General features: G+C 47.8%; 1 protein-coding gene across 1 annotated transcript in view; it reads right to left on the reverse strand.

Moving 5' to 3' along the window:
* Window positions 1–4,161: 4,161 nt before the first annotated feature.
* Window positions 4,162–21,471, reverse strand: part of EFNB1 (ephrin B1) — an 85,253-nt gene continuing 67,943 nt past the window's right edge. Inside the window, exons 4-5 of the mRNA XM_026703122.2 lie at window positions 17,559–17,690; window positions 4,162–7,396 (exon numbers count right to left, since the gene is read on the reverse strand). Coding sequence (XP_026558907.1) covers window positions 7,008–7,396; window positions 17,559–17,690 — 521 coding nt within the window. The 3' untranslated portion in view covers window positions 4,162–7,007. The remainder of the gene's footprint in view (window positions 7,397–17,558; window positions 17,691–21,471) is intronic.

Below are 21,471 nucleotides of genomic sequence, written 5' to 3' on the forward strand. Positions count from 1 at the left end.
CTTCTATTCCCTCATCTAAATCATTTATGAAGATATTGAAGAGTATTGTGCCTAAGATAAAACTTTGGGGTACCCCATTACTTACTTCCCTCCATGCAAATGTAGTTCCATTAAGGACCACACATGGAGTGCAATTTGTCAGCCAGTTATAAATCCATCTGGTGGTGCTGCAGTCTATTCCTCATTTTTCTAGCTTACCAAGAAGTAGGACGTGGTCTACTTTGTCAAATGTCATTACTGAAGTCTAACTATACTATGTCTAGAGCATTTCCCTTATCCACTAATTTAGTCACTTTATAAAAGAAGGCAGTAAAGTTTGCTTGGCATGATCTGTTTTTAGCAAACCTCTTATGGTTTCTGTTAACTGTATTGTTCTTTTCTAAGTGCTCACACATGTGCTCCTAAGACTACCTGTGACCATCTGTGGTCCCTGCCATCTTTTGCCAGCCTTTCTGCAGGATCTGGTAGAAACGAGTCCCTTGTTACTCAGTTACAGACAGAAATAAGCAATTCTGACATCAGCCACAGCTTAACAAAGCAGTGAAACACACTTTCGTTTCTGCAGTTTCAGCAATGCCAACTGCTTTGCAATCTTCACAATTGCTTTGCAATCTTCAGCGTGGCTGTATCGTCCCCTTATCTAATCAAGCATGGAACACAACACAGCAGAGGCTGTGTTTACTCACATTTTTCTGCACAGACCAGCTTTTGTTTTTAGGAGCACTCTAGCAGAGCATGTTCTGAACTTGCACAATCATGTTCCTAGCATTTAAGACACCCCTCTGCGCTAGTAATTGTTAGGACTTCTCCCATTCACCTATTTCCCCAAACACATCATTCCTCAAGTAACAGGAGAAATGATGGTATGGTGTACGGCCGCACCTATTGTTTTAATATATTGAGGGGAAAATAGGCAGTTTAAGGAAAGAAAAATAGTCATGTTTCTACCAACTTTTGAAGCAGCGGCGTTCTGCCTGCAAAGCCAGTATGACGATGCCTCAGTTGCGGAAATAGCCCAGAACCCCTGGACGAAACGCTTCAGGTGAGCTGAGGGGGAAATGGCACTTCTAAACTTCAGCAGGACAAGACGCCCAAGGAGAGGAAGATGCTTACTTGGGACAGGGAATGAGACCAAGGAGAGCAGGCCTGAGCGCATGGCTCTCCCGCTAACAGCCAAAGGGAGGGAGAGGAAGCAGCTTGATCTGGGTTCAAGAGATCTTCCAGGAGTCCCTGGGAGCTCTGGAATGGCTCAGACGATGTCTTCCTCCTCATCAGATCAAGGCAGGCATGGAAAATGCCACTGCCCTGTCAGTTGTGGTTCACTGGCAGCCTGTGCAGACCGCAGCAGAATCGGACAGTGGGGAAGGGGATCCGTCCGGCTGTCTAGAGGGGACTCAAGACGAGGGTCCGATGCAGAGATGGGGCCAGGACCATCTGAGAGTGGGGTGCTGACTCCGGAGCCTCCAGAGCCTGGCAGCAGCGAGGCAGAGGACCCAGGGGAGCCTGTTCCCAGTGTGCGTGTACGCAGAGCTGCTAGGAGGCAAGAGCAGATGAAACAAAAGGGGCGACTCAGGAGTAAAGCTTGGAGGTGACTGCCCCTCCCCTAAAGTATAAAGGACAGGCAAAGGTGATGAAACCTTTGCAGGAAGCAAAGTTGTCCGTTCGGTTCAGATTCATTCTTGAAGCTCTTTGTACTTTGGTTTTTTTTTCCTAGTTCATTTGATACTTCTGTAATTGGCAGCACTTCACAGGAAAGAAAGGTGGGTGCTTATCTCGAGGGACTGTTTGAGATTCATTAACAGCTGGGAATGTAAGCAATTCCCAGCATTGCAATAAAATAAGACTTGTTTTTAAAATAAGCGTGTGTGTAATTACAGTCTTGGAAGCCTTGGTCAGAACACTATCACGTGATAAGAGGACTTCCACAAGGATAGTGTTTCTGGAAGCATCATTCCTGAACCCTCTGAGTGGCCCTTTCCCCAAGGAGCCTCTGCAATGGGTTGACCTCAGGAAGGCAGGAGGCGGGCAAGGGGGGAGGACACAGCCATTCCCGGAGGGGAGGGGACACGACGCCTCTGCTGCCCTGCCTGTGGACTTAACTGTCTCACTTAGCAACATGTTGAGATCAATTGTGGTCGTAAGTTGAGGATTATCTGTATTCTTGCCGAGACTTGAATCAAAATTGCATTTTAAAGCTGTCTTTTGTAAAGAAGGGAAAGGCCAGGCTCATGTTCCAAACAATCCAGTAGAATTTTTCTATAAAGTTTTGCCAGGACTGAAGGGAATTCAACATTCCCTGTGCAAGAATACTTCATTATATATCCAGACTCCTGTGCCAAAAATTGTGCGCTTGCATGCTTGCGCTCTTGTACCAGCATCCAGAAGGCAATGTGCACACACCCCATGCCCACTACGCATACACATGCAATCCCTATCCACCCATCCCCGCTGCCCCCTTACCTGCACTGCGCCTCACAGCTGATTTTCAGCCTGTTGGAGGAAGGCTTCTGCAGGCTTTGCAGGCCAAAAAGTAGCCCCGTTTTGTCACTTCCGGTATTTTCAGAAAACAAGGCTAGTTTTCAGCCTGCAAAGCCTGCAGAAGCCTTCTTGAAGCCTTTGGGAGGCCGAAAAAGGCCTCAAACTCACCGAAAATCAGCTGTGAGGCGCATGCATGTTTGCTTGCAGCTCACATGCCGGCACAAATGGCTCTGCGTGCCATAAGTTTGTCATCACGGATCTAGAAGAACATTCAAGGCCAGGTACCTTGTCCGCAAAAGAACCCCAAAATGCAAGACAACTCAATTCCATAGGAAAAAAATACTTTATTTAACAATATACCACGTCCAGGGAATTCATTTCCCATTGTTACTGAAGACAATGATGTGGCAACTGGGTGAAAGCAGTGAATGAAAGGTAAAGGAATTTCTAAAATGCGACAGAATCGAAACCACTCCACCCCGTTGTTCTGGTAAATTTGGAGTCCTCCACTGGCAACCTCGAACCCTGGAACATCCCCACCTTGACCAGGAATGGCCCATCGTTGCCCGCCAGCTGCCAGTTGGCCCCTTTTCTGAGCTGGACACTTTTGGGGGAGTGGGGAGGGTGCAGGATCCGATTCCTCTGAGGCCAAGCCAGTCCCCACCAGAGCCAGAAAGACTGGCAAGTTGCAGACTAGCCGTGAAAATGGCCGCTAGGGCACCCTTGGGAAAAGGAGACCCCTCTTCTCCTGTGGGCCCCCCCTGCAGCTGCCCCCAGGGGTTGCTTGTTCTCAGCCCCCCCAAAGTAAGCCAGAGCCCCTCAAACCTGCCAGGCACCTGGGAAACCTGAGCCCAATGGCCTCACCTGCAGGAGGGATGGCTGGTCCTACAGCAGCTGTTCAGAGGCAACTCCAAGGGCTACGGAAAGGTGCTCTCAAGGGACCTCAGGGATATTTGGCCCCTCAAGCATCAGCACAGGCCCCCAGGGCAGGGGTCTCCAATCTTGGCAACTTTGAAGACTTCAACTCCCAGAATTCCTCAGCTGGCGAGCCTTAAAGTTGCCACGGTTGGAGACCCCTGGCCTAGGGTATGAAAGGGCAGGGATCCCGGCCGGAGAGGTTTCGGGACCGCAAGTCCCCTGAACTGGAGTTTCCGCCTCGGTTCTCTGCCTGGGTTGGGGTATCAGCAAGCCCCCCTGGTGGCCCCCAGAAGTTTTAGGAGGGGGCACAGGGCAGTTTTTCAGGAAGTGAGCCTGCTGGTTACACACCCCAGGTGTGTCCTTCTGTGATGGATGAACTGCATGTAGAGAGACTACAGTATGACAAATGGTTTTTAACACCCGTTCTTGTGGTTTGATTTTTTCCCATATTTTTAATTTGTTTTGTTTTCTTTTTCTAAGAAAAGCAACCAGAAAATAATCCAAAGTTTATACAAAACCTCTTTACATTATACCCTCCAAAAAGACTGGTTATTTACATAAAATAAAACCTCATTTTCTTTTTTTTTTAAAAAAACCCCTTTTGATGGGAGAAAGAAGAAGCAAAAGGACATTTCAGGATTCAGCAGAGAGAGGTGCTAAAAAAAAAACCAAGACCCCCAAAGGCATATTGACACCCCAAACGCCCATTGTACAAATCTATTTCTCTGCCCACGCCTCAATTCCTTGTTTATTTTTTTTGGGGGGGGGGGAGGGGGTGCAAGCCAAACATCCTCTCAACCCCAACTGGAGCTTCTGAAGGTTCTTGCCATCCCGTTTGCTTCTGCCCACCCCTCGTCCCCACAAAGTGTATGTGTGTGTGTGTCTGTGTGTGTGTGTGTGTAGGAGAGGATTTCACACATGGCAAAATTCCCGACACAAAGTGAATTGCCTGCATCGAGCTCATCATGTGTTTCTTATTTGGTTGCTCCGCATGGACCGGGAAGGGGACATCACCCAGGTTTCCATTTCTGCACACAAAGGGAAATCAACCGTGCCCAATTCCTATGACGTCCACATCGTAATTTCATTTTCTCGAGTGCCTGCATTAAAGACCGCAGTTGGTATCTTAACTCTCTGCCTATTTTTGCTGCACCCTGTGTGAAATCTCCATGTTTTATGGTTTGGAACCACACAATCCTTCCTCTCCTCCCTCCCCCCACACTCTCCCCCTCCCCCCTCCCCCGCCCGGCCTCTTTCAGCTGGACTGTCCCTGTTCCCGGACGGACCTGGAGCCTGGGAGGGTCAGCAGCTCCAACGCGGGGCCAGCCACCCCTTCCACCACTCGGGCAGGCAAGACGGCTGCCAAGTCTGAGCATCAGAACAAAATGCTAAATGCCATCTCAAAGCCCCTCCCCCCCCCGCAGGGGTAGCCCCCTCCCCCTGGCCAGAGAGGGCTTCCCTCATTTCGGGGGCCCTCTCCCACGTAGGGGCCCCCACCACTGGGAGTAAGAGAATCAGGGGCCAAGGGAAGAGTCTGTACATTTTAAAAAGAACGCTGCTACTACGACGACTACAACTACCACCGTTACTAAAAATTACCTGTCAATTATTTGTGGAGCCCTGAGAAACTTGAATTCTTGGCTGATCTCCACTGAACACGCCTCAAAGTGCACAATTACCTAAGCCCTTACACAGACGGACGGACGGACGGACGGACACCCACTTCATATGCTGCATAGAAATGCTGATGGGGAGGAGGGGCCCGTCTCGGAGGATGGACAACTGGTCAGACGGGCAGAAGAGCCTCTGCCCCCACCCCCCACATCCACCCCCACCGGACCAGATTCTTGCAAAAGTCGGTCTTTGAACGGCAGGCTGGCTGAGGGAGGCTGCACTGGGCCAGCCCCGCACTTTCCCCGGGAGCGGCCGAGGCAGACTCTCCAACCGTCGTCAGCGGCCTGGCACAAGGCCTGCCGTGGAGCCGGGCTGTGGGGCCACGCGGCCTAGGGTGTGGGGCAGTGAGCTGCAAGCGGGTTGTGAGGAAGGCGTCATGGCTCATGGAAAGGAGGCGTGGAGAGCGAGACAGCCAAGCACCGAGCGAGAGGCGCAGCAGCCCCTCCGTGCAAAGTAAGGCTTCTGGCGTGACAGGCGCAAGATGGCCGTGAAAAGGGCCCGGAGCCTGGGGATGATGCTACAGCCAAGCAGGCCTGAGGGGAATTGGGGGGAGGTGGCTTCCTTCCTTAATTCTAATTGAGACTCACCCCCTCCAGGGCAGGAGGTGTGTGGGGAGAGGAGGGGCAGAGGCTTTGACTGGCGCTTGCACCCTGACCTCTGCAACCCCATTGGGAGAGCTGAGCCCAGAGGGGCTCCTTCTCTCCCACGAAGGGGCCCGGGGCCAATCGAGGGCCCTTGCAGGCCACAGAAGTCGCAATTAGAATTATTATGACTGGCAGGAAGTGAACCAGTCAAGAGCTCTGGGCTGGGTGGGGGGGTGGGTGAGTGGCTGGATCAAAGAAATTGGTGTGTTTGTGGGTGTGTGTGATTGCCACATTCTGCAGTTGGGCATAAAAGAGACCGGATCCAAGCAAGGGGCGAGGGGTCTGTGTTGCTCCTCCTCCTGAACCCCCAAAGAGCCAAAAGCTGAACTCCCTTCCGTGGGCTTTCTGGAAAGGTCCAGGGATCATGGACCCTGCGTCCCCTTCATTCCCCTCTTCTGGGTCAAGGAATTGGGAATTCAGGGAGACTCCCCCCCACCCCCAACCCTGGGCATCGCAATGCCATCTGCGGCACAAACAGAAGCCCCCTTCTTGACACCCCTTCAAAACTGGATTCGCTCCTGGACTGACCATTGCAAACTTTTCAGGTGTTTTTTTTTTTTTTTAAAAAGAAATTGCTTCATAAATTAGCAAAAAGAAACCAAAACGAAGAAAGGTGCGCCTTTCTCACAGCAGACACGGAGCATGAGGAGGTGAGTGTCCAGTGGGATGATGAGTGGATGAGGCCCGAGGCCGGACGGAGGGACAGGGAAGGACTGCGGATGAGCTTGTGCTGGGAAACTGCAGGAGGCAGCTCACAAGTCCAATCTTGTCGCCATTTTTTAAAAAGTTACAAAAAATACTTTAGAATTATATATATATATGTGTGTGTGTATATATATATAAAACATGGGGCTAGGTAGACTCCTTTCTCAGCACGTCCCCAAGCTCTGCCCCGCAGGGACTAGCATGCCCTCCCTCCTTTGGAGTGCCAGGCTGGGTGTGGCTTCCCTCCCAACAATGCCCCCCCTCCCCCCCGAACAAAATGGCAACAAGGAGCCAGAAAATCTGCCCCCAAAACGTGGCGGTGGCCAACTTGGGGTTTCCCGGGTGGGTTCAAGAGCGAGAAAGGCACAGAGCCCAAGTGAGGGCCACAAAGCAGGCTGGGAGCAGAAGGTGGGACGAGAGCACACACACACCCCACGCACACCCCCTCAAATCCTGGGTCTGAAAAGCTTCAAACTACAAGGCTAAATGCTAATCGAGGGAGGGAAGTGCTCGAGGGGGCAGGCAGGCCCTCCTCCTCTTCTCCCCTGGCACCCGGAGGGCTTCGCAGTGGGGCGGCAAGGTTTGTCCTCAAACCTTGTAATAAATGTTCGCCGGGCTCTGCGGGGGCATCTCCTGGACAATGTAGACCGGGTGCCCGTAGTCTCCGCTGACTTTCTCGTAATGAGGGCAGTAGTTGTTCTCCGTAGTCCGCAAAGGGATGATGATGTCGCTGGGCTCGGAGCCGGCGTTGCCGCTGCTCTTGGGGCTGGCCAGGGTGCTGAGTGACAGGGCTGCCGCCCGCTGCTGCGTGTGCTTCCGGTGCCGTTTTCGGATCTTGATGAGAAGGACGATGAGGAAGATGAGGATGAGGATGAAAATGACACAGCCAGCCCCGATCGCAGCAAACACGGCCACCTTGGAGCTGAAGAATCCGTCGGTAGGTCTTTGGGTATCCTGGCCATCTTGGTTAACAGGGTCTGGCATATGTGGAAGGAAAAGAGAAATTAAGGAAGGTCGAGGATGGGACAAGGAAGGTGTCAACTCATAAAATACTTCTAGGGTCTTTTTAAGTTGCCAACAGAAAGGGAGGGGGGAGCAGTGCAGCCACTTGGAAACCGAAAAGTGCATTCCATAAATGTTTTCAAAGATAGTAACTAGGTGACTGCAAACAATTTGTTTTCTTTTTGTATTGTCACCTTCAAGAAATGAGGGGAGCCGAATGTCAACTCATAAAATATTGATCTGGTCTTTTTAGAGTTGCCAGCAGAAAGGAAGGAGGTGGGAAGGGGTTTGCTTGAAAATTGAAAGTGCATTCCATAAATAGTTTTTCAGAGATAGTAACTAAGTGACTGAAGTTTCTGCCATGCAAAATTCTAACTGGAGAGCATGTTTGATGACTCTGGGCTATGGATGTGTCCCATTGGAGAATATGAATTACGATACACCCAGGAGGTGACAGTGAATTATGTGTCTCAGAGTCAGCTACACCCAGGCAGTGCCGGACATTTTAACTCCCAATAAATCCTTTTGAAGTTTTGGAAGTTTGGCTCGAGACTCATGATTTAATTGGGGTAAGTGCTGGAATCCTGACAGCAGGCAGTCTTCTCTTTCTGTACATCTTAAGAGGCCCTTTGGGAGGACGGGCACCACAGTGCCCAAACCCAACTAGCCGCACTTTATGAAATAAATTAGGTTAGAGCAAGTACACCACAATCTTTTCAAGATGAAAAGAAGCATCTCTGTGGAAAAGGGGCCCCACAGCAAAACCATCTCTCCTCCCACAAGGATGACCCAAGGCTCCTCCCTCAAGGAGGGCAGGCAAAAAGGGGGATTTCAAGGCCCAGCTGTCAGGGTTAAGGATCTGGAAGGAAAAACACCATGGCTTGAACTGGGCACAGAGGCAAATCAGCAGCCAGTGAAAAGAAGACTGTCCTGGAATTCCATCAGGCTGAAATAGGAAGGAGACAGGTGCTTTTAAAAGCTTTGGAGTCATTTCTGTGAAGCAGGGGTCCCCAAACTTGGCCACTTTAAGACTTGTGGACTTCGACTCCCAGAATTCTGGGAGGAATGCTGGCTGGAGAATTCTGGGAATCGAAGTCCTCAAGTCTTAAAGTGGCCAAGTTTGGAGACCTCTGCTGTGGAGAGTGCAGATACTGCCTATTACAGTAATCCATTTATAGGACATAATCTGATGGTGGGTCCCACCCAGGAAGAGACCCCTATCTAGAAAGGAACAAATAAAAGGGGGGAAGGGGGGTTCCACTAGCTTTGAAGGTCACAGTTGGATCATGGACATCAAGGACAAGAGCCCAGATTTACTGGGCTGCATACAACTTGAGTAACAACCACTGCCACCACACTGGTTTTATGAACTGTCCCTTTCCCGATAAGGAAAGCAACCTTTTGTCTTGTTGACAAAAGATCAATTTACTGGACACCACACAAGCCATGACCATAAGCCAAGCAGAAGGTTCGAACCTGCACAACCTCATCTCGCTCAAAAGACAAAGAGAGAGAGAGAGAGAGAGAGAACAGATGCCCTCCGGAGCTCCCACGGCAGCTTCAGGGGTATGTTAAAGGACACAGCAGATATAAGATGAAATGCTACGAGGCCCCTCCACATCTGCTCTATGAACTGGCACAGAATACCGTTCCCACTGCATGATACACATTTTCCTGACAGGAGCGAAACGGCTCCGCTGGGCTACTTCTACCCAATCAAGCTGCGGAGAGGAGAGCTTGAGAAGAATCAGGAACAATTGAAATTAAAGTCTAATGATTGTATAGCAATAATATAATATGACATGGAAAGTTGATTGATGCAATATGTGTGTAAATTTAAGAGGGAAAGACTATAGATAGTGTGCACAAGTCAAATGTACCAACCGACACACTGTACAATTGAAAGAAGGTTTCATTTGTTCTTTTATGTATTATGTTTTGTGTTTATATTTGTTGTTAAAAATAAAAATAAAAGTTTTTATTACAAAAAAGAGAGAGAGAAGAACCAGGAACTTCTTTCTCTTGCAACAACTGGCCTAACTTGGATGCCACAATGCAGATCGAAATACAGCCGATCCCAACAATCCCAAGACCGACATCGTCACTATTTTTCTTCTAACTCCAAAACTCTTCACCAGAGCTGGTGGTGTTCTAGATGACCATCAGTATCGCTTCCAGTATCCCCCAGACAAGGTCAGTCAATCAACCTCCGGGTTGCTAGGAAATTATTCTGTAGCCCTCCGAGGAGACATCAGTTTGGATTACAGAATGATATGCAAGCAAACCACCAATGAGCCCTAGTGGCACAGTGGTGAGAACGCAGGTTTGCAGGCTAATTCTGCCCACAGCCAGGAGTTTGATCCTCACCGGCTCAAGGTTGACTCAGTCTTCCGAGATTGGTTAAACGAGGGCCCAGATTGTTGGTGGAAATATGTTGACTCTGCTTCGAGAGGGCTGTAAAGTGCTATATAAGTCTATTCCTATTGCTATTCTTACAGAAGGGCGCCATTTTCTTTTCATCAATGGATTAGGATTAGTTAACAGAACTATTAATCAGTGCAACAGCTTGTCTTCAGAAGTTATGGGTGCTGCATCACTGGAGGTTTCAAGAAGAGGCTGGACAAGCATTTGTCTGAAATAGTGTAGGTCTCCTGCTTGAGCAGGAGGTCGGACTAGAAGACCTCCAAGGTTCCCTCCCTACTCTGTTGTTCTATGACTTCTATAAATGGCTTCCCAAGGCTGTAACTATCTACTTTACTTCATATTTCACCTGGTTTTCTTTTCTGCCAGAAGGGTCAGGAAACTGCCTGTGGAGACCTGCATCCACCAGAGGGTTGTCGAAGCCTTCCCACCAAGAGGGGAGGGCAGGAGACTCACTGAGGGCAAGAGAGCCGCTAGAGAACAAGCACAGCTGGTACAGATCTGCAAAGGCAGTACGTGGATTTAAGGAGAAACTTTACGAACCATCAGCGTGCACAAAACCGAGGCTTAATATGCATTTGGCCAGCACTGGCGCACCTTAAAAAGGCTTGCATTAAAATTGAATAGGTAAAAGGAATCTAACGGTGACAAATGGGTTAAAAAAAAAACCCTTTGTTTTTTCAGGTTAATCTGCAGCTGTAAGAGGCACTTGGGCTCCTTCCCACACACCCCGATCCATGATCCACCCAGGAACCCACAGGAAAGCATCAGAACCAGCCCTTCTGTCAAGTGACACCTTCCCTTTTGGAAGAGTGTGGAGGGTGGTGATCACAGCACAAAACATCATGGGCTGTTTCCTGAAACCACTAGATGACCTCGCTAGGGCTCGCTGCCTTAGAAGAGTGAGGAAAATCCTCGGGGACGACTCAGGCCCCGGTCAGCCCTTCTTCACTCTCCTGCCATCGGGGAGGAGATAGGGAAGCAGAGCCAGCCGCACCAACTGGCTGAAGAACAGTTTCTACCCGTGGGCTGTCAGACTCCTGAACGGAAAATAACTTCGTGTCAACATCATACGATAGACCTGCGGGGCCGGTGCGTTGTGCAACAAAATCACGTAAGATTGGGTCTGGGTTAGGGACTTCTGTCCTCACTGTGAGTTGTGTTGGTGGGAGGGTGCATTGTACACAGGTTGCGTTGTACACAGGTTGTACCCTGACAATAAAGGTAATAACTGCCTCCACCCCAAAGACATTAGAAACGTCCAGCTGCACAGAATTCAACTTCACAGCACTTGATCATCCTCGTCCTCCTTCCTGTCCACCAGGAAGGAGCAAACGGTCAGCAGGAGAAACCAGGAATCTCCTAGGAGGAGGGGGCTGCTGAGCTGCCTACTGCAGAGACGTGGCGGGGGGCTTCCTCCTTCCTCCTCTTTAAAGGGAATGGATTGGGGGGGAGGGATTTGGGGAGGGGTTTTTGAGCAGCAGTTTGAGCCCAGCGAAGTGCAAGTTCTCGCTCTCTGTTGCTTCTTTCGGAGGGGTGCTCCTTCAAGCCTTCCTGCCCTGAGAGACTGACGTTATTTCTCATTTATTCTCCCCCCCACCCCCCATTTTAAACACTGTTGAATACATAACAAAAGCCGTGAACTTGACGCAGTGATTTCCTTTCTGAGTTTTATTGAGGGCTTTAACAGTTTCCCTTCTGTTTATACATTACTTTGTGCAGGGTCTTTCGTGTCTGTCTGTCTGTCTGTCTGTCTGTCTGTCTGTCTGTCTGTCTTTCAGTTAATGTCAACTCACTCCCTGGAGAAATCCATGCCGTCTTTTTCCACTGCATTTTTGAAAGTGGATTTTCTTTATCAAACTTGCTATATACTGTAGGTACTCTTTGATTTACAACAGTTCATTTAGTTCAAAGTTACAACAGCACTGAAAAAGGGGACATATGGCCAATTGTCACACTTAATGACCGTGGCAGCATCCCCATGGTCACGTGATTAGAATTCAGACGCTAGGCAACTGGCTCCTATTTATATTATAGGGTCGTGATGGCGAACCTGTGGCACGCAGAGCCCTCTGTGCAGGCACGTGAGCCTCAGGCAAATTTACCTGCACTGCACATGCATGCACCTCCCAGCTGATTTGGGGGGCTTTTTTCGGCCTGCCAGAGGCTTGAGGAAAGCCTCTGCAGGCTTTGCAGGCTGAAAAATAGGACCGTTTCATCACTTCCTGTATTTCCAGAAATACCGGAAGTGATGAAACGGGCCCATTTTTCAGCCTGCAGAGGCTTTCCTCAAGCTTCTGGCAGGCTGAAAAAGGCCTCAAACGGGCAAAAACCAGCCGGGATGCGCAGTGCAGGTAAGGGGGCGGCCTAGGGGGAATTGCACTCACATGTGCAGGGGGCGTGGGGGGCCATGCGCACTGCCTTCTGGGTGCTGGCATGCGGCGCACAAGCGTGCGCACAATTTTTGGCACAGGAGCCCAAAAAGGTTAGCCACCACTGTCCTAGGGGGTCATGTGATCCCCTTCTATGACCTTCTGACAAGCAAAGTCAATGAGGAAGCCAGATTCGCTTAACATCCAAGTTACCAACTTATCACCTGCAGAGATTCACTTAGCAACTCTGGCAAGAAAGGTCGCAAAATAGCGCAAAATTCACCTAACAAATGTCTTGCTTCGGAACATGAATTTGGGGTCGTAAGTCGAGGCACCCACCTGTACTTAAAATACCAGATTTTCATCAGACCAGGAAAGGATAACCCATCATGATGTGGACAGTCCATGGTCAAAATAATTCAGGCCTTGGTTGCAGAGCCCTCCCTCTCCCATTAGCCCAGGGTTTATATTCAAGCATTCTCCTTCAACTAGGTATGGTTTCTTCCATATATATCAGGGGGGTCCCCAAACTTGGCAAATTTAAGACTTGTGGACTTCAACTGCTAGAAAAGCAGGAGAATTCTCTGAGAATTGTAGTCCACAAGTCTTAAAGTTGCCAAGTTCGGGGACTCCCTGATATATACTGTAAGAAACAGGGGGGAAAGATCCATCTCTTCCTGGGCACCCACTTTTTGAACTATTACCATCTGGCAGATGGTACAGGATAATAAAAACAAGGGCAAATAGGCTGAAAAACAGCTTCTATCCCAGGGCAGTAGCTCTGCTGAATTCTACTGTATAGTGCAATATTAATGCAATATCAGGGGCTTTCAATTCAATTGTATAGAATGCGAAGGATGTGTGTTTGTGTTTTATTTTTACAGTTATAATGTATACCCTCACATCCCGGACATTGACTGTTTCCAATCCTACCCTCAAGACGAGGCTATAGAGCCCTGCACACCAGAACAACTAGAGACAAGGACAGTCTTTTCCCCTGCATGCCATCACTCTGCAAAACAAATAATTCCCTCAACACTGTCCAACTATTTACTAAGTCTGCATTACTATTACTATTAAATCTTCTCATCACTCATCCCCTCCCACTTGTGACTGTATGACTGTAACCTTGTTTCTTATATCCTAATGATTTTTATTGACTATTTCCTAGTATGATTCGATTGCTTATGGAATAGAATAGAATAGAATAGAATAGAATAGAATAGAATAGAACAGAACAGAATAGAATAGAATAGAATAGAATAGAATAGAATAGAATAGAATAGAATAGAATTCTTTATTGGCCAAGTCTGATTGGACATACAAGGAATTTGTCTTGGTGCAAATGCTCCCAGTGTACATAAAAGAAAAGAGATATTCGTCAAGAGTCAAGAATCATAAGGTACGACACTTAATGATAGTCATAGGGTACAATCAGCAATCAAATCATACTAGGAAACAATCCATATAAATCGTAAGGATACAAGCGACAAAGTTACAGTCATACAGTCACAAGTGGGAGGGGGTGGGCGATAAGGAGTGATGAGAATATTAATCGTAATAGTAGTACAGACTTTGTAAATAGTTGGACAGTGTTGTTCCCTATGACTACCATTAAGTATTGCACCTGAATGATTCTTCACTCTTGACGAATGTATCTTTTCTTTTTATGTACACTGAGAGCATTGGCACCAAGACAAATTCCTTGTGTGTCCAATCACACTTGGCCAATAAATAATTTATTCTACACTGAAGATGGCATTTAATTTCGTTGTATGAGGTGCAATGACAATAAAGTACACTAAACTAAACTAAACCACCATCCCATTTCCCAGGAATTTACATTTCTTTCCAAGTTTTGAGATAAGACAGTTGCAGCCTTTTTACTACAAGATAATTTGCCCCCACATGTATTAGCAGGTAGGGATAATTGTTGTTGGACATGGAAAAGGCTGGAAGCTGCACGTCCCCATTCCTAATCTTTGCCCCTAGTGCACTGGGGTGTGGTAAGCGCCTACTTATTTTGCTTCCTCGTAGCTTTGAGTCACCAGCCATCACAACGCTTCTCTTGTCTCCTTGCAGGGTTCGGTTGCACCCTGCCTTCCCTTTAGGGATCCAGCATTGTGCTGGCTGCAAGCACAGCATCGCCTATACCTCTTCTAAAAGGTGGGTTGATTCTTGTGCTCCTGAAAACCTGATAAAGCTTCATCCTCCCTCATCACACCTGCCTATCAAAAGGACCCATTTCCCTAAATCTTTCGGGTAGGTAGCAAAGATGGAGCTCTTCAAGGCAACACGGGGGGACGAACGTTATCAGTGTTGTTATTTTGCTATTAGATCTCTTGGGTTGTGTTAATGTTCAGTCATTCCTTGTAACAGTCTCTGGGTGTTTTGGTTGGGTATCTATAACAAGGGTCTCCAACCTTGGCCACTTTAAGACTTGTGGACTTCAACTCCCAGAAATCTGGGAGTTGAAGTCCACAAGTTTTAAAGTTGCCGAGGTTGGAAACCCCTGATCTATAACAATTTGCTACTGTCAAGCCCAAAACCTAGAATGGCACATGGTGATTCTTCCGAGCTGAATTCTTGATTGTCTCACACCTATAGACAAAACATTGCCAGACTGGAGGACTCTGCTAGCTGCATCTGCCATATGCTCTTAGGGAGGGGCTGTCCTCGCCCTCTTACTCCCACTTGTAACATCCAGGTCTAAGTTGCCTCTTACTCCTCTGTAATGGCCCCCTCCTCTCCTGGTCGATCCAGCTCCTTAGTGGCATTCAATTACATCGGCTGATGTTTTCGCTACTGGCATTTGACCAATGTCTTCACTAGATTTTCAGTGGCATAAAAATGAAATAAATAGATCCACACATCCACGACAGGACGATTGTCGCCTCCAGAAAAGTGGGTGGGGGGAAGATATCCCGAAGAAGATTTGCCACTGACCCCTGCAGTCAGATTTCTTGAGTGGGGGGGAGACCTTGGACACAGCCCCTCTGCTGGATTTTACCAGATGAGTGGAGTTGGAATGGCTGGTCTTCACAGCCAGCTCCCTCCCTCCCAGGTCCACAGGGCTTCTTCTGTCATCAACCCCTATTGCAAACCGACCGCAGTATTTGCACTCCTATCTCCCAACTACATGTGTCCCCGCGGTCAGCGTAACAATTTACTAGACACAGATCCATAGATACCTTAAATAATCGGGGGGGCTTCGCACAAGCTGCTTCCTGGCTCAGTATTGTCTCCCTGCTAGGCAGCACTTTCAGCAGTCAGCCTGCAACCCCTTCCTTGTGCTACCTGTTCCAGAAAGTGAGCCTTTTTACTACTCCAACCCCAGGACTCTGTGTGGCGCGACTATCGTTCACCTCTTCCAAAACAGCAACACCCACCCACCCCCAGGGACAAACCTGCACTTTCTGCCTGCCAACATAATGTGACAATGGACTCTCAACGTTGGTCATCTCCTTCCCTGTCGTTGCTTTTAGCCTTTCAATCAGAGTTCTGCCAAATTATTTTCTAGGCACGCTGAAAACCATCAAGCCCCCTGAACAGTCCTCTCTTGCTCACTTTGTGTAGGGGAACACTTTTCCAAACATGAGGGCAGAGGTCATCCTAACAAATTTAAATAACTCAAATTGCCCCATAAACGTTTTTCACCCCGCTTTATTCGCAGCCTTGCACCTTTCCATACTTCCAAGAAATTTATTACTTAGGTACCTTTCCAGAATTTATTTCAGATTCACGATTTGATGAATCTTGTAATTCCTATGCACATCTCTGAAATACTCCATGCAACACTTGTGTTTCTCCCCAAATCATTTCATCCCTTTTATTCTCAATTCCATTTATTCCGTGAAAGGATTCCTGTGTAACCCTCTTCGCTCACTCCCAAAACTTTTTAAAATCCTCATAAATTAAAAAAAAAACACCACCACTCCTTTACACACCTACACACTTTCTCACACTGGTGCGTTTCCATCAGAATGCCATTGCATCATTCAGTTCACATGGGAGCTGTCTGGAATTTGGGAAACTAGCAGTTGCTGTGCCTCCCTTAAAGTTGTTACTATGGATCCCCTTCCAGAGGCTACCAAAGCTGAAATCATCCCAAGGAAAATCTCCTTTTCTGATCCAGTTTGGGTGAGGCTTATGTATTCCATCTTTCCGATAAGTTCATTCTCACAAACTGATGAAACAGATTGTAACCACGTAGCATCACAAAATACCAAAGTATTGTGCATTATGTAATGCAATTATCATGGTAACCAGCTCAATGAAAGGTTTTAATCCAGACATGCTCATTCTACTCTATGCAAGCCAAGATCTCCAACCTTGAAAACCAACCTACTATTGCCACAGCTCATCACCTAGAACAGGGGTGTGGTCTTCAATTCCCAGCAAAGCTGGCTGAGGAATTCTGGGAGTTGAAGTCCACAAGTCTTAAAGTTGCCAAGGTTGGACACCCCTGACCTAGAAGCTGCTTTGGTAAGCTGTTTAGACACTTGAGTATGTGTTCAAAAGCATTAAGAGTATTACTAAAATATCTTTTCCTTCGACATTCCTTAAAAAAACAAAACCTACACATTCCTGATTAAAAATCACAAAACTTGCAGAAACAGAGGGGCAATTCTACTCCAACCTTGGTCAGAGAACATTCCTCAGAACTCCACTCCCTACCAACACTGGTGACGCTACCAAGTTTGGGTAATAAGATGTCTGCAAGAAAACAACCAGGCACCAAAGACCTCTTGCTCTGAACATCTTCAGCCTCCTTTTGTAGATTTCCACCACTGGCAACCTGTTCCACTGGGGTGACAGATCACACAGAGCTGGGATGATGCTCCCGAGATAGACCCTGGGGCCGTGTTCACCCCCTGATCCTGGTCTTAGCCCTTAGGAAAACTGAGAAGGAGAAGTCAGCCCCACTTTGGGTATTTGAAGACTGCTGTCGTATCTCCTTTCAGTCACCCCTTCTACAGGCTAAGCAAACGCAGATCTTCTGACTGTTCCTCACAGGGTTTGGTTCTTGGCAGCCACAGCAATCATAAAATACCAACAGTAAGTCATTAACGTTAAAATTAAATTAAAACCACACCTCCCACACTGACGACATCACAATTCCCCCTCAAAGCCCTGAGATTACTCAGCCTGAGCTCTTCTTGGGTCCATCTCAGAGCTACGGAGCCTGCAGTGACCTGATCCGAACTGCCAGAGGCCAAGCAGAACACAGAACGTCCCCACTCGTCATAAACAATCCCCATAGGTTCAAAAAAAGGCAGAGCCGTATTATAAGCCATCCTTGCACGCAGACGTTTCTCTGGTGCCAGGCGGTGGGTGGTCTTACCTGGCTTCCCTGGGACCTCCACCACAGGGGGGAATCTGTGATGGGGGCTTTGCGTGGCGACGTTCCCCGCACTGCCTGAATCCTTGGTGGGCTGGCTTGTGGTCAGCTGCTCTGGCATCACCGCATTGGGATCTAAGAACCAACAGGGAAAAGTCAGGGTGAAAAAGAGAGTCCCGTCTCAGGGGAAGGGGGCCCGGGGGGCTCAGGTGGGGCACCGGACTGTCTTAGGCCGTAATCAGTTTGGCAACAGCCAAGAAAAGTGCCAGCTTTTTGCCAGAAGCAGGAGCTGAGACAAGAGACTATTTGCAGGAAATATATCAGACAGGCAGGTGCTGACGGAACCAGTGGAAATCCCATTAATCACCCCTTCAGTTCAGACTGCCCGCCCCCCAACTGTTCCATACAAGCTGTCCTCTTTAAGATTCATTCATTCATTCCTTTCCTTTCCTTCCATCCCTCCCTACCTCCCCATCCATCTCCTTCCTTCCTTCTCTCCTTCTTCCCTTCCTTCCTTTCTTCTTTCCTCCTTTCTCAGATCACCCTTCCCCATTAAACACCAGCCTCTGTCTCAATCACAGCACTCTGTTCAGTGGCTAAACCCTGCATTTAGACAAAAGAAATAGCTAAAACGAGGACCAAGAAAGTTTGCTTTCTGTTCAGCTATGGAGCTGCTCACATGGATTTCCAATTCTGCAATCAAATTGAAAACTATGCAACGTTGTATGTCACACCCTGCTCCCTTTCTGTGGTTCTTCTGAAGTCAGGAAAAAGGGAAGGGTGGAGATGTTGGCAGATTATGGGAAGCTCCCGAGATCATGGAGGACTTGCCTGTGGCCACCAGTCAGCTGTTTTGCCCCCTTTCCTATCAGGAACCAACAGACTGCTCCATCCAAAGCTAGAATTGAGCTTCATAATAGTTGTTTACTTCCATTTGTTCAGTGGTTGCTCAAAGTTAAGGAGGCACCGGAAGAAATGGACTTGCAACTGGTCCTCAAAGTTCTGACTCTTACAGTATCCCCGTGGCCACGTGACCACGAACCAGACACTTGGAGGCTCAGCTCACGATTATGACATGACCTGCTGGTCCCTTCAGTGCCATGGGGATTTTTAAGAAAAACCCTCTTTCCGTTGGCCTGCACTGTCCAAGTGTTCGCTTTAATGTGTGGTTAGAATGAAGGTGTTTTATCCTCCAGCAAGTCATTAGGAACTGGCCAGGAAAAGAAAATTCCTAGGTGTTTTCCTGGGATCACAGAGTTACATTCTCAACAACTCTCTGGAAACTGAGTCACGGTTCCATAACTTCACAAGTCGCCACTTTACAGACTGTTGGCAAAGACAAAAGTTTTCCAAACTGCCAGGTTTTGATATTGAAACTTGCAGTTGATTTATCCACCAGTATTTTATAATGCACATAAATCGATTCCGTTTTCATTGACCACACGTACAGCTGATGGGAAGCACACAGTGATACGCTTCCTAGAGAGGCAAGCTTGCACAGAAAATCGTTGCAATAAGGCTGGGCTGTGGTTGCACTCATCCCCAAAGCATGTCACACCCAACTCATGCGCCCTTACTTCATTAACAAGGAATGTGCCATGCAACTCAAGACAACCCTGTTTCCCTATTAAAGAGCATCAAGTGACATCCTTGACTGACCAAGGCCATGGCAAGGGGCAAAGGTTTGTCTGCACAGGCCCACCTACTCATCAGAACTCCCACAAGTAGAAGATTGCAACTTGGATTACGAGTACAGGAATTAACAAGGGAAATGAAAGGAGAAAATATATTCTCTCTCTCCGTCTCTGAAAGTAAGATAAAGGGAAAAGGCAAAACAGATCCAAGTGATGGTGTCTGAACCAGAGATGATGGGGGAACTTGGGGCCGTGAAGGCACAATATCAATTATGCATGAGTGATCCACAATATGTATCAGAAAATATGAATCACTGTCATGTAACGTATTACAAGGGCATCCTGAAGAAGGAACCCATCGGTTGATGGATGTGGCTCACTGGGCTCCTAGATCCCTAGGAGTGATAGCCCTTCAAGTCCTGGAAGGAAGTTGTAATGCCCGGCCCTAATTGACAGGCTAGGCATATCTAGTTCCCTCAACCATTCATCATACAGTTGGGTCTCCAGACCCTTTGTCGTCTTTGTTCTTCGCACTTTGTAGGCTCTCACCATCTTTTGTTCTCAACTGTGATCAGAACAGTTCATCCAAGTGTGGCCTCTCTAGTGCAGTATAAAGCGGTATTATAACTTCTCGTGATCTTGATACTCTCCCTCTGTGGATGCAGGCTAGGACTGCATTGGGTCTTCTGGCAGTTGCAGGACACTTGTGGCTCAGACTTAAGTAATGGTCAAGTAGGACACCTAGAGGTGTCTTTCACAGTTGCTGCTGTTGAGCCAGGTGCCCCCTATTCTGCATCTGCATGCTTGGTTTTGCTTGCCTAAGTTTTCCTTGTCACTGATTAATGGCGATTAGAATTGCTCTGAGTTTCTGTCTAGAAGTCTGTTCCAAGTAAAACGTTGAACTGAACAGACTGTTCATAAGTCCAGGTAGCAAAGGAATGCATGTAAGCCCAAATGCAGAGCTTGCAAGGGAAGACTTGAGCGGACAAGGGAAACAAACCCATGAAAGGTTCCAAATCTGGGACAAACCACTGTTTGGGGATGCCGGGGGCAGAAAAGGCTTGTGAGGGGAAAGGAAAGAAGGGAAAAGAGACTGCAGTAAACAGGGTGAACTAGTAATATTCGCCACTTGAGGATGAAAAGGGGCCGTGATGGAAAAGGACGTCGAGGTTGCCCAGCGCAGAGAGAAAAGAACTTGGTGATAAGCAAAGAAATGTGAAAAAGGAGTTCAATGAAGCGATGAATGAAAAATGCTGTGGAGGAGAGAAAGTTATAGGAAGTGAAGACAGTCGAAAAGAATATAGTCAAGGAGAGGATGGAATGTTTAGGATTAAAAGTGCAACGGAAAATGCAGACCCGTTTTGAAGGAAATTGTAAATCGTCCGCAGAGTAAATAAAGGTAGTAAAAATCTCCCTGACAACACAGGGAGAGCCTTCGAAGTCTGTTCTGGCCAAAATCTGCCTCACTTAAAGCAACCAGATGATTTTAAAGATACAATATAATTTTATTAACATGCCGCCGATAAGCCACACAGGCGATCCTAGATTTACAATTGTAATTGAGTCTGGAATTTAGCTGTAGGTCATGCCAGTCGTTAATTGGGTCATCGCATGACTGGTCCAATTTTAGGATATTTCTTTGCGGCAGTCTTTAAGCTCACCCTCGTGTTAAGCAAACCCACAGTCATTAAGCAAACCCATTTGTCCGCAATGTGCCTCTTAGCCAGAAAACTGAAGGATGTGCTGATTTCAAGCAAAAAATGTCACAAACTGTGGTCATTTAGACCCTGGATGGCCTTAAATGCGGATCCAAACATCAAAACGTGATCTCATGACCCGAGGGGGATGTTAAGAGCCAAAGCTAAAGTGCCTTTGACCTACAGCACCGAAAAGACGAGAGAAAAGGGCAGCAGACAAAGTCAAAACTGACAGAAAACGAGCAAACTTCCATGGCCAGATTTCAAATCCAAGTAGTAAAATCCATCCAGGCGGCTCCCCTGGCTGCTTTGCCAAGAGAACAGCCGGCTCGTGGGTCAAAAGCTGGCATGACGAGACAGGTTTCCACCTTTGATCTCAAAGAACAAATCCAGGGCTGCCTGGCGTGAAGCCCGAAGGATCCTTCATCAAGAGAGAGAAGAGCATCGCAAGAGGTCAACCTTTGCTTCTGTGCCCGGAGCGGGGCTGCTTTTTAGTGCCATTGCCAGGTTAGGGGCAAAACGGAACCCCTCGTTCTAGTCCTTGAAAGATGCCAGGAGACAGGATAAATCCCAGTTTAACCGGAT

This window comes from Pseudonaja textilis, chromosome 12 (genome assembly GCF_049901715.1).
Source record: "Pseudonaja textilis isolate UNSWEBS1 chromosome 12, rPseTex1.2, whole genome shotgun sequence".
Lineage (NCBI taxonomy): Eukaryota > Metazoa > Chordata > Lepidosauria > Squamata > Elapidae > Pseudonaja > Pseudonaja textilis.